The sequence below is a fragment of the Nerophis ophidion genome, linkage group LG28 (genome assembly GCF_033978795.1).
Source record: "Nerophis ophidion isolate RoL-2023_Sa linkage group LG28, RoL_Noph_v1.0, whole genome shotgun sequence".
Classification (NCBI taxonomy): Eukaryota; Metazoa; Chordata; class Actinopteri; order Syngnathiformes; family Syngnathidae; genus Nerophis; species Nerophis ophidion.
The window spans coordinates 27965563-27979779 of NC_084638.1; the positions used below are offsets into that span (position 1 = coordinate 27965563).

At 36.9% G+C, this 14217-nt stretch overlaps 2 protein-coding genes across 13 annotated transcripts in view; one reads left to right on the plus strand and one right to left on the minus strand.

The window, feature by feature from the left end:
• Positions 1-14217, minus strand: part of LOC133545263 (BMP/retinoic acid-inducible neural-specific protein 3-like) — a 1164151-nt gene that overhangs the window by 898642 nt on the left and 251292 nt on the right. The gene's annotated exons all lie outside the window — the stretch shown is intronic.
• LOC133545095 (F-box-like/WD repeat-containing protein TBL1XR1) overlaps positions 1-14217 on the plus strand; it is a 108079-nt gene that overhangs the window by 83166 nt on the left and 10696 nt on the right. For all 9 annotated transcript variants that reach the window (XM_061890435.1, XM_061890434.1, XM_061890440.1 and 6 more), the window contains 5 exons: positions 379-439; positions 560-681; positions 3627-3701; positions 3784-3911; positions 13990-14155. In XM_061890435.1, coding sequence (XP_061746419.1) covers positions 379-439; positions 560-681; positions 3627-3701; positions 3784-3911; positions 13990-14155 — 552 coding nt within the window. The remainder of the gene's footprint in view (positions 1-378; positions 440-559; positions 682-3626; positions 3702-3783; positions 3912-13989; positions 14156-14217) is intronic.

Below are 14217 nucleotides of genomic sequence, written 5' to 3' on the forward strand. Positions count from 1 at the left end.
CCTTTGTGATTTTGTTGACTTAGTCGTTGCAAAAGCATCTGCAGGTTATCCATACATCTCTGTGCCTTGTCTGTCTTAGCATCGCCGGTCAAATGTGCAGACACTTTGGTACATTCAATGGGGGTCTGGCGGCAGAATTCTTGCCAGTGGTGCAACTTGAATCCCTCCCTGTTAGTGTTGTTACACCCTCCGACAACACACCGACGAGGCATGATGTCTCCAATGTTCCAAAAAATGGTCGAAAAAACGGAAAATAACAGAGCTGAGACCCGGTGTTTGTAATGTGAAAATGTAATGTGTAATATTAAATAAATAAATGTAGTGATTTCTCGAGGGAGGAAAATGTAATATTGACAATACAATTTGTCTCTAACTCAGACAACGATTATTTGGGACGCCCACACGGGAGAGGCAAAGCAGCAATTTCCTTTCCACTCAGGTGAGTGAGAAATGTTTGGACATTTCATGCATCCGTCATAAAGCTATTAAGACAGTTCCCTTGTCATAAAATGTTGATAATAGAATATTTTTTCCATATTGACCCTGTGCCACCCTGCAGCACCTGCTTTGGACGTGGACTGGCAAAGTAACAACACGTTTGCCTCCTGCAGCACAGACATGTGCATCCACGTGTGTAAACTGGGTCAGGACCGTCCTGTCAAAACGTTCCAGGGACATACAGTAAGTGAAGGCAGGGGGAAACAGGTGTTCATTTCGTTAGCCAATACATTTTGTCAACAACTTTTCTTCCCTGACAAAAGAAAGAGACAGCCAGTCAAAAAAATGTGTGTCGCCAAAAACTATGTAATGTATCATGTTGGGCTTCGAAAAGTTCAGAAGATATCCTTTCACAGCTATTTTAGCTGTTTATGAGGTGGCTGTGAGTTGGAGATCCAGTCAAAACTGTTATGAGGTCGGGCTTTGGGATTATTACCGAAAATTATACTGTATAATTGTACGTATACCATACAAGTTACAAGCTGCAATATATGTACGCTTAGGAGAAATACAAAAAACTGACATTTCTTGTAGGGATGGGCGATATGACCTAAAATCTATGATAACAATATATATCACAATATATTTGGCATTAGAGGTGGGCAGAGTAGCCAGAAATTGTACTCAAGTAAGAGTACAGTTACTTTAGAGATTTATTACTCAAGTAAAAGTAAGGAATAGTCACCCAAATATTGAGTAAAAGTAAAAAGTACGTTGTGAAAAAACTACTCAAGTACTGAGTAACTGATGAGTAACCTGTTCGTTTAATGATGACGACAACAAATAATGCACAAAAACAGCAACGAGCAAATTCAGAGCCAGGAATATCGCTTAACAACTAAAACAATCATATATATTAAATAATAATACATTAAAATAAATAAAAAATTAAGGCCCATTGAGCCACAATGACTTAACAGCACCATAGGCTCAGTAGGCATTGATTGATTGATTGATTGATTGATTGATTGAAACTTGTATTAGTAGATTGCACAGTACAGTACATATTCCATACAATTGACCACTAAATGGTAACACCCCAATACGTTTTTCAACGTAAATCAATTACTTAATAAATGACCAAGTCGAGGTGATCTACCTCATATATACATAGACATACACACATATATGTATATATATATATATATATATATATATATATACACACACAAATACATATACATTTATATGTACAGTATATAATTTATATTTATTTATTTTGCCGTTTTTGTTCGCATGTTAAAGGTGTTTTAATGAATATACATGCATGTTTAACATAATTCCTATCTTTCATGAAGACAAGAATATAAATTGCTGTATTACCTGATTCTGATGACTTGCATTGATTGGAATCAGACAGTATAGTGCCGATAACTCCCACGTTTTCAAATGGAGGAGAAAAAAAGTTCCTCCTTTCTGTCTAATACCACATGAAAGTCGTTGTTTTTTGGCATCTTATTTGTCCAGCTTCCATATTCGTTTTTATACACTTTACAAGAAATACATTGGCGGCAAACTCCGTAGCTTGCTAGCTTGTTTGCACTGGCTTTCGGGGGGACTCTTATTTTGTCAGCGCAGGCGCGATGGAGCGGCACTTTTATTGTGAAGACAGGAACTGTGCGATCAGTCTTTAGGCTTTTGACGGGAAGTACGGTTGAAATAAAAAGTGTCTTTTTTCCTTTACACTTTTGATTGATTGATTGAAACTTTGTTTAGTAGATTGCACAGTACAGTACATATTCCATACAATTGACCACTAAATAGTAACACCCCAACTTGTTTAAGTCGGGTCTACGTGTGACGGTCATGTGACCGCCTGGCTCTGTTTGATTGGTCCAACGTCAGCAGTGACTGCATGTGATTGGTGAAACGCAGGCATGCGTAGACCCTACTTTGAAAAACCAAAACAAACATTAATAGATCGATTAAAAAAAAGTAGCGAGTAGCGAGCTGAATGTAGATAAATGGAGCGAAGTAAAAGTAGCGTTTCTTCTCTATAAATATACTCAAGTAAAAGTATGTTGCATAAAAACTACTCTTAGAAGTACAATTTATCCCAGAAGTTACTCAAGTAGATGTAACGGAGTAAATGTAGCTCGTTACTACCCACCTCTGTTTGGCATATAAATAATAATAGAATTTAGGGTTTCCCCTCGATTGCCAAGAATCTTTTGGCGGTGGTTGTGTGGTTATTATGATGTCATCACATTATTTGCTATGATGCATATATTTAATAATAACAATACATTTACTTTTTAAGGCACCTTTCAAGGCACTCAAGGTTGCTGCACATCTCAAATAAATATTTAATTCTTTAAAAATGCAAACAAATATATGCATACATTTAAAACAAATCTGTTCATTATAACATTAACATTTTTCTTACATAATATTGTTTTGCTCTACTTTTCAATTGTTGCTGCTTATTATATTTACTTCTGTTTATTTTTATTCCTAGGAGTTTCTCCAATCCTTTTAGTCACTCCCTTTTTATAATAAAACGACTGCCAACAAATTAAGAATCTATTTCTGGTGTTATTTTGGACTGTACTCATGTTTAGAGACTCTTAACTTCTGCCGCTCCATGTCCGCCACAAAAAGTGAGCTGCAGAGGGCCTGACGTCACACTTGCGTCCACCGCTGGGAGCCTTCCTCTCTTTAAAAGCCAACAATGTCATCTTAAATTTTGAAGATCGCTGTCTGTGGGTGTATCTCGGATACATTAAAGTACGTCCACATTGCGGACATGCTGCTACGTCATCAGATTAGGCGTTAGGCAGAGTGGATTTTTTTTATATTTCACATAGTAGTTTCATATATAATTCATATACCATTACTATTATCAATCAACATTGGAAAAATGTGTTGACTTTTTTAACTCACTGTACATAAAAGTAAGGTGAGTGTGAGATAACTATTTTGTTGAAATATTCATTGAAAGCACGTTTTTTTTGGCTATTAATTGTATTATTGAGATGCTTTACAGGCCTGAATAAGAATGGTTTTAATGAAACTTAAAACATCCCTACATACTTTATTTATACATTATTTGTACTTTTGCGTTCAGTATATTAAATTTCATGTTAAATGTTTTTGTTTTTCCCCCCCAAACCTGTGACTTGCTTTAGAATGAGGTCAACGCTATCAAGTGGGACCCCACTGGCAGCTTGCTGGCCTCCTGTTCCGATGACATGACACTAAAGGTTGACCCATTGACATGTAGTCTTCTGCAAAGCTGTGTGCTTGGCTTTAACTGACTAGTCCACCATGTGACCTCCTTTGTAGATATGGAGTATGAAACAGGACATGTGTGTCCACGACCTTCAGGCCCACAGTAAAGAAATCTACACCATCAAGTGGAGCCCCACTGGACCTGGGACCAACAACCCCAATGCCAACCTCATGCTGGCCAGGTGAGACCTGCATCTTTGAGCACCTCATGATTAATTTTCTTTTTGTCTCACTGAATACACATTCATTAATTGCATTTTTTAAAAACGTAGCGTTTGTAATAAGGAACAAAAGTTTAATTCATTTCTATCCAATCGCTTGTCCCTTTTGGGATTGGAGCCTATACCAGCTACACCTTGGGCGGTTGCACCTTAGACAAGTCGCCACCTTATTGTAGGGCTAAAGACAGACAAGCATTCACACACACATTCGTTTTGCCAATCAGCCTATGCCCAGGAGCATGTCTTTGAAAGTGGGAGGAAACTGGAGTACTCTGAGAGAACCCACGCAGTCACGGGGAACATGCAAATTCCATAGAGAAAGAACCCGAGCTCTGGAATCGAACCCAGGACCTTCTTGCCACAGCGCTTAATAAACAAAAAATGTGTGTAAACTGGACAGTTACAATTTTGTTGTACAGAACAAAATGTAGTATTAATCCAATCATTTAAATGTGTCCTTAGTTGGGATGGGCGATATGACCTGAAAGTGTATATTTTCCAGACTATAGAGCACACCGGCATATAAGCCGTCCCAACTAAATTTTAGGGGAAACGTATTTTTCCATATATTACCTTCACCGGACTATAAGCTGCAGATAAATCCATTGTGAAATTAGTTATTTACCAATTAAGATTCTGTACATTCTTATTTACATACCTTAGGTGTTTCCAAACGGTGCCTGTTACACGGCAGTAAAAAGCCTGATCAAACAAAACAGAAGTCATCATCATGGACCCAGCTCTCAAATCAGCTAAACAGACTCAGTAACTACACAACGTTCTGGTGAATTTACAGAGGAATTTGTGAATCTAAGACAATGCAAAAAGAATGCCACTGTAAGTTAATACGTTTAACACAGACATTCGTAAACGTGTTAGCATATTAGTTAATATTAACGACACTGGCGTCATTATATTATGATAGCACATACAAATATGCATTAAAACACTCGTATAGATGTCACACATGGGAGGGTTTCGAAAGTATGAATTGTTTTAGTTATATTGTAAAACTTACAAATGGTGCTCGGAGTAATGAAAGAAGAATCCATACGAGTAAAAGTGCTTTGGGCGGCCAGAAGACTGAACAGCACTAATACTTCCGGTTGAAAGCACTAAACGAAAGGACACTACAGCAGTGGTTCTCAACCTTTTTTCAGTGATGTACCCCCTGTGAACATTTTTTTAATTCAAGTACCCCCTAATCAGAGCAAAGCATTTTTGGTTGAAAAAAACAGATAAAGATGTAAAATACAGCACTATGTCATCAGTTTATGGTTTATTAAATTGTATAACAGTGCAAAATATTGCTCATTTGTAATGGTCTTTCTTGAGTTATTTGGAAAAAAAGATATCAAAATAACTGAAAACTTGTTGAAAAATAAACAAGTGATTCAATTATAAATAACGATTTCTACACATAGAAGTAATCATCAACTTAAAGTGCCCTCTTTGGGGATTGTAATAGAGATCCATCTGGATTCATTAACTTAATTCTAAACATTTCTTCACAAAAAAAGAAATCTTTAACGTCAATATTTATGGAACACGTCCACAAAAAATCTAGCTGTCAACACTGAATATTGCGTTGTTGCATTTCTTTTCACAGTTTATGAACTTACATTCATATTTTATTTAACTATTATTTAATAAACATATTTATAAAGGATTTTTGAATTGTTGCAATTTTTTAGAATATTTTTTAAAAGATATCTCACGTACCCCTCGGCATACCTTCAAGTACCCCCAGGGGTACGCGTCCCCCCATTTGAAAACCACTGCACTACAGCACCGACTGTGACCGAACTAATCCAACAGATGGTGCATACCACAAACAATAAAACACATTTTCAGTGTATTTGCTTGTTTTGTTTTTTTAACTATTTGCATTTTTTCCGTCAGCGGAAAAAAAAATCCATAATTTAGCCGCACTGTTTAATTAGCCGCAGGGTTCAAAGTGTCCTTTTATAACAGCATAACTATATATGATTGATTGAAACCTTTGATAATAGATTGCACAGTTCAGTACATATTCCGTACAATTGACCACTAAATGGTAACAACCGAAAAAGTTTACAATTGACCACTAAATGGTAACAACCGAATAAGTTTTTCAACTTGTGTAAGTCGAGGTCCACGTTAATCAATTCATGGTAAATTAATTGGTGATTTGGTATGTAAATGATAATAGAAACATTCCAATACACTTTGCAAAGGCTCCTAATTTGGATGCTGTTGTGTGGGATAAAATATTTATTATTTTTTTCAAAACTATTATTAATCCATTTGTTAATTTACTGCTAACATCTGTTTGCTTTCTGTTTTAACCTGGTTATAACCCCATTAAATATACATATATATACATTATATATATAACCCCACTTTTATAAAATGTTATAAGCATTTATTTTTCAAATTTTTGATGAGTTTACATTAGTTTTGGGCGATACACAAATTTGTAGTATCGATCCAGGAATATGGTTCATACCGATACTGATACTTAAAATTTTCAATATCATTGATTCAAGCATTTTTTGATTACTATTATCTGTGAAAAAAACACAGGATGGAGGTGTTACAAAGTACCATTTTAATAATTTCCTACTATTGGCTCAGATATAAATCCTTTGCTTTTTACCCTTAAAGTCCTCCTGTGTCTAGAGAGCTATTTTCTGAGTTTGTAAAAGAATAACAAAATTTACACAAATATTTTATAATTTGTCATTTCGATTTAAGCACTGTAGTAGCGACCATATACTGGCAATATACCTGGTATCGTTACTGTTGATATTTGTATCGATGCCCATATTCGTTTACAGTCAAGAGCTCTAGTTTGTGGTTAGGGGTTAGCACATTCGCCTATGGATTGCGCTTCTTAGTTCCGCAAATAAGGAAACAATGTTTTATTGAGATTGTATTTCATGTTGGTCTAATGCATGGGTGTCAAACTCTGGCCCTCGGGCCAAATTTGGCCCGCCCTACAATTTCATTTGGCCCTTGAGGCAATATAAAATTAACATTAGAGCTGGCCCGCCGGTATTATAAAGGCACTGCCTTTAGCGTTGTCTACAATATGTTGTCACGTCCGCTTTTACTCCATACAAACAGCGTGCCGGCCAAGTCACATGATATATGCGACTTGTACACACACTTAAGTGAATGCCACGCATACTTGCTCAACAGCCATACAGGTCAGACTGAGGGTGGCCGTATAGACTACTTTAACATTGTTACAAATATGCGCCACACTCTGAACCCACACCATACAAGAATGACTAACACATTTCGGGAGAACATCCGCACCGTAACACAACATAAACACAACAGAACAAATACCCAGAACCCCTTGCAGCACTGACTACCACCAAAACCCGCCCCCACCACCAACCCCTCCCATTTCATTATTATTTTATTTTAAGATTTATTAGCCTGTGGAAAAATGTAATTTTGATATTTACCTCAGAAGACTGCAAATAGAAAAGAGGCATTAAATGTTTGATTTAAATTGTATTTATTTGACCATTTATTTTTTTTGTTTGTTTTTTGAATGTTGATTTTGCACTATTAAGTTATATAATTATTACTTGTTCTATATTCATTGTTCAAGCAAATCAGTGTAGCAAACTGAGCAATAATTAACAATTTATTCATGCACTTTCTCTTGTTACTTCAAGGCTTGAATGTTTGATTCATTCATTATTGTTATTTTATTTTCAAATTTATTATTAGCCTGTGGACAAAGTTTATTTTGATATTTACCTCAGAGGGCTGCAAATAGAAAAGAGTTACACAATTTTTATTTAAATTTTATTTGATATGCCATTGATATTTTTTAGTTATTATTATTTTTTGAAACTCGATTTTGCATGTCACTATAAAGTTATATAAGCCTTGCTTGTTCAATATTCAATGCAAAACTTGTTTGGGTCCCTATTAAAAGGTTCATTTGTTCAACCCTTAGCCCACGGCTTTGTTCAGTTTAAAATTTTGGCCCACTCTGTATTTGACTTTGACACCCCTGGTCTAATGTAAACAGTATCTTTAAATAAGTTAGGGGTCTCAAATGCAAACTTTTGCAGCCCACAGGTAAATATTTTGTTGTCCTCCACTTAAAGGGGAACAGCACTTTTTTTTGGAATTTTGACTATCGTTCACAATCATAATGAAAGACATGACAGATGTTTTTTAATGCATTCTAACTCGTAAAAAAAAAATCCCGCTTACAAGGGAGCCAATAGGTGGTCCTCTATTTTGCCCATAAAACTAATACAAAACATAAAAAATGTCAGTTTACATTTTGTGACTTGAATATTTACCAAATACACATCAATAATGAATAAAGCAAAACATGTTCTAGACCAAAAATCACTTCATATTCTCTACTGCTCCCTAGTTTTACCATATCTGAGTTACTGTGTAGAAATATGGGGAAATAATTACAAAAGTACACTTCATTCACTAACGGTGTTACAAAGACAATGTATTTTTTTAACCGATTTCCGAATTCTAAATGGGTGAATTTTGGCAAATTAAACGCCTTTCTGTTTATCGGTCTTTTAGCGATGACGTCAGAACGTGACGTCACCGAGGTAACACACCCGCCATATTAATTTTCACATTACAAACACCTGGTCTCAGCTCTGTAATTTTCCGTTTTTTCGACTATTTTTTGGAACCTTGGAGACATCATGCCTCGTCGGTGTGTTGTCGGAGGGTGTAAAAACACTAACAGGGAGGGATTCGAGTTGCACCACTGGCAAGAAATCTGCCGCCAGACCCCCATTGAATGTACCAGAGTGTCTTCACATTTGACCGGCGATGCTAAAACAGACATGGCACAGAGATGTATGGATAACCTGCAGATGCATTTGCAACGATTAAGTCAACGAAATCACAAAGGTGAGTTTTGTTGATGTTGTTGACTTATGTGCTAATCAGACATATTTGGTCACGTCATGACTGCCAGCTAATCGATGCTAACATGCTGCGCTAATCGATGCCAACATGCTATTTACACTAGCTGTATGTACATTTGAAACTAGATACCCACATTTAATGCGAAACAAACACTTACCAATCAACGGATTTAAGTTGCTCCAGTGTCACAAGATGCGAAAATACATGCGTAATCTGTTGAATCGCTTAAACCGCTGAAATCCGAGTCTGAATCCGAGCTAATGTCGCTATATCTTGCTGTGGTAACCGCCATGTTGTTTGTATTGGCAGCCCTGTATGACGTCACAGGGACACGGATAGTGGTTTCGAAGATAGCGAAAATAAGGCACTTTAAAGCTTTATTTAGGGATATTCCGGGACCGGTAAAATTTTGAAAAAAACTTAAAAAAATACAACAAGCCACTGGGAACTGATTTTTATTGTTTTTAACCCTTTTGAAATTGTGATAATGTTCCCCTTTAAGACCTTCAGTATATCTGTGTGGAATTAAATTATAGAATGGCTTAAGCAAAGCAATCAAACAATGCACTAATATGATCCATTTCAAGAAACTCTTGAAACTTAGTGTTTACAAAGTACAAAGAAGAAGAACCATGATAAAGATTCTGAATTTATTCACCCATTCATTCTTTCATTCTCAAAATAATCTTACTTATCTTATCATATGAAATATAACTTACTTTACCAATTATTTGTTGTTTATTTATTTTCATTGTGATTATTTATGGAGTATATTGTGAAAGAATTGAGAACAGGAAGTGAACAAAAGTTTTAGCAACTGTTATGTAAAAGAAAATCGGTATGATTAAATAAGCTCTGCTTCTTCCTACTCCTTTTCAAACATGTTGTTAAGAGAAACTGGAAATTGTGATTTATCATGTTGTAAGCTTGCATGTTCGAAATAAACTCAACTCAAAACAACCAAGTATTAGTGATATTATTATTATAAGCACTAGCACACACAAACTATTTATAGATCTCAAGCTTGAGTGCCTATTTTCACATGACCTACTAGTCTCACTTCCTTGCTCATGGAAGTGCATTCCAGATCATAAATCATGCCTCTCACCTAGATAGTAGGGTGACAAGTTGGTCAACTTTGGCATTCATTTTAGACACGGTGGGAATGGTGAGAAAGACACGAAAGACGCTTGATTCCCTTTTCTTCGCGAGGATTATTTGCGAGTCATTCTTTATCTTAACGGGAAGCCATAACATATTCTGTCAGTCAGCTTCCTGACTGCAGACATTAGGTGATGTTGTATTATGTTTGTGGGACTCATGAAGTCTGCAGTGAATAATAATCAGTGATGTTGTTTAAAAAAAAGCAAACGTGACGCGTGTTTGAAATAAATAATAAGTAAATATTAAATGTTATTGTAAATGCGACTGTCACTACATTACATACAGTTGTGATCAAAATTATTCAACCCCCACACAATTTTGGTGTTTTAGCAAGTTGGACATTTATTCTGTATTTTGTTTATAGTCATATCAAATAAAGATGTGTCAAATAGACAAATGCAACTTAACTTGTAACACTGTATTTTACAAAATACCAAAAAAGGACATTTTTCTGAATATCTTATTGACAAAATGATTCAACCCCCTAGTTACATGCATCTTTAGTACTTAGTAGAACACCCTTTGGCAGTAATGACATCCTTCAAAGGTGATACATAACCGGACACAAGCTTCTTGCAACCAACTACAGGTATTTTAGCCCATTCCTCTTGGGCAAAGGCCTCCAGTTCATTCATATTCTTGGGCTTGTGTGCTGCAACTGCCTTCTTCAAGTCCCACCACAGCTTTTCTATAGGATTTAGGTCTGGCGACTGTGAAGGCCACTCCAGAGTCTTCCAGCCCTTCTTCTGCAACCACTCTGATGTTGATTAAAGGTATGCTTGGGATCGTAGTCCTGTTGTAAGGTCCAACGTCTCCCAAGCCTCAGCTTTGTCACTGACTTGATGACATTTGCAGCTAATATATCCTGCTTGGAAATAGAATTCATAATGCCTTGAACGGGCTGGAGATTCCCGGTACCTGAGGCAGAGAAACAGCCCCAGAGCATGATTGACCCTCCCACCATGCTTAACAGTAGGCAAGGTGTTCTTCTCTTTGTAAGCTTCATTTTTTCTCCTCCAGACATAACGTTGATTCATAGGCCCAAAGGGTTCCAGTTTTGTCACATCGCTCCATAGAACAGTTTCCCAAAACCTATGGGGTCTGTCCAGATGATCTTTGGCATACTGGAGTCTATTTTTCTTGTGCCTGGTAGTCAGAAGTGGGGTGCGCCTAGGAGTTCTCGCATGGTGGCCTTCATCTCTAGCCTTATTGTCTGGGACGAAACCTGCGTTCCCCCCTCTGCAATGTCCTGTTGTAGTTCCTCTACTGTTACCCGGGGGTTTTTTCACCACTGTACGCTTCAAATACCGGACAGCAGTTGCACACAGCATCCTCTTTCTACCACGCCCAGGTAGTGTTTCCACTGTGCCTTTAACTTTAAACTTCCGAATTATGCTCCCAACTGTGTCTCTTGGGATGTGTAATGTCTTTGCTATTTTCTTATATCCATATCCTTTCTTATGAAGAGAAATTACCTTCTCTCTTAACTTCTTTGACCGCTCCCTGGACTTCACCATGTTGCAAATACACCATTGACCATCTACAAGAAGCTGAGCATCACAGTCTTTTTCAATCAGTTTAATTGTTGCTCGTTATGGTTCTAATCACATCTACAAGTGTTTTCAACACCTGATTGAAAAGACCTTATTCAAATTATGTTCTTAAGAGTTATGATCTTCAAGGGGTTGAATAATTTTGTCAATGAGATATTAAGAGAAATGACACTGTTTGGTATATTACAAAATATAATGTTGTAATTCAAGTTGCATTTGTCTATTGAATGCATCTTTATTTGATATGACTATAAACAAAATACGGAATAAATGTCCAACTTGATAAAACACCAAAATTGTGTGGGGGTTAAATAATTTTGATCACAACTGTATATGCTTACATAATGCATATAAAACCTTAATGGATGTTTTAGGATGTTTTTAAGGGTATTTTTTAGGCAGAATAGAGCAATAGGCTCCATTGTAAGCAGACTTTTGATTAGAATGCGTGAATATAATCTTACCTAATTATTGCGAATGATAGGCAACATTCCCCCCAAAAGGTGCAGTTCCCCTGTAACGTCATAGTTTAGTGTAATTGCAACCCACGCACCCTAGGTAGTTGAAGTTAAATACAGTATATTATGGCAATCCTGAAAACTACCAGACCTGGGTTGGCAAACTTGTTTTTATTGAGGGTCACGTTGCAAGTTTGGTTGCTTGTAACAGGAGTACATACACTGAACAAAAATATAAATGCAACACTTTTGTTTTTGCCCCCATTTTTCATGAGTATAACTCAAAGATCTAAAACTACCAATATACTCATAAGACATATTCTTTTCAAATATTATTCACAAATGTGTCTTAATATTTGTGTGTAGTGGGCATTTCTTCTTTGCCAAGATAATCGATCCCACCTCGCAGGTGTGGCATATCAAAATGCTGATTAAACAGCATGATTATTACACAGGTGTGCCTTAGGCTGCCCACAATAAAAGCGCACTATGAAATGTGCAGATTTATCACACGGTACAATGCCACAGATTTTGCAAGTTTTGAAGCAGGGGTGTCAAAGTCAAATACAGAGTGGGCTGAAATTTTAAACTGAACAAAGCCGCGGGCCAAGGGTTGAACAAATGAACCTTTTAATAGGGACCCAAACAAGTTTTGCATTAAATATTGAACAAGCAAGGCTTATATAACTTTATAGTGACATGCAAAATCGAGTTTCAAATAATAATAATAATTCAAAATATCAATGTCATATCAAATAAAATAAAATAAAAAAATGAGTGCCTCTTTTCTATTTGCAGCCTTCTGAGGTAAATATCAAAATAAACTTTGTCCGCAGGCTAATAATAAATTTGAAAATATAATAACAATAATGAATGAATCAAACATTCAAGCCTTGAAGTAACAAGAGAAAGTGCATGAATAAATTGTTAATTATTGCTCAGTTTGCTTCACTGATTTGCTTGAACAATGAATATGGAACAAGCAATAATTATATAACTTAATCAACATTAGCAAAATCAACATTCAAAATACAAACAGAAAAAAAAAAGGTCAAATAAATACAATTTAAATAAAAAATTTAATGCCTCTTTTCTATTTGTAGTCTTCTGAGGTAAATATCAACATTAACTTTTTCCACAGGCTAATAAATCTTAAAATAAAATAATAATGAGATGGGTGGGGTTGGTGGTGGGGGCGGGTTTTGGTGGTAGTCAGTGCTGCAGGGGGTTCTGGGTATTTGTTCTGTTGTGTTACGGTGCGGATGTTCTCCCGAAATGTGTTAGTCATCCTTGTATGGTGTGGGTTCACAGTGAGGCGCATATTTGTAACAGTGTAAAGTTGTTTATACGGCCACTCTCAGTCTGACCTGTATGACTGTTGAGCAAGTATGCGTGGCAGTCACTTAAGTGTGTGTACAAGTCGCATATATCATGTGACTTGGCTGGCACGCTGTATGTATGGAGTAAAAGCGGACGTGACAACATATTGTAGACAGCGCTAAAGGCAGTGCCTTTATAATACCGGCGGGCCAGCTCTAATGTTAATTTGATATTGCCTCAAGGGCCAAATGAAATTGTACGGCGGGCCAAATTTTGCCTGCGGGTCAGAGTTTGACACCCATGTTTTGAAGGAACGTGCAGTTTGCACGGTGGCTGCAAGAATGTCCACCAGAGCTGTTGCCCGCAAATTTAATGTCCATTTCTTTACCATAAATCCTCTCCAAAAGTGTTTCAGAGAATTTGGCAGTACATCAAACCAGCCAAATTTATGGCTCATATTGTGTTTTGATGTCATATTGTTTGGTGCCTTTTTGCTTTTGCTTTAAAATGTATTCGTAAAAAGGTTGTCACTGTGGCTCAAATAATAGTCTAATATCGCTTTATAATATTGTATATCCATTGTGTATTGCTTACTGGTTCATTTTGACTGCGCCTCCCTGTTCCCAGTGCGTCGTTCGACTCAACAGTGCGTCTGTGGGACGTGGAGCGTGGCGTGTGCATCCACACATTGACCCGCCACCAGGAGCCTGTGTACAGTGTGGCCTTCAGCCCTGATGGCAGACACCTAGCCAGCGGCTCTTTCGACAAGTGTGTGCACATCTGGAACACCCAGGTCTGTCTTCTCTCTCTTACGCGGACAACCCCACAGAAAACAATGCAGGTGATATCACGACT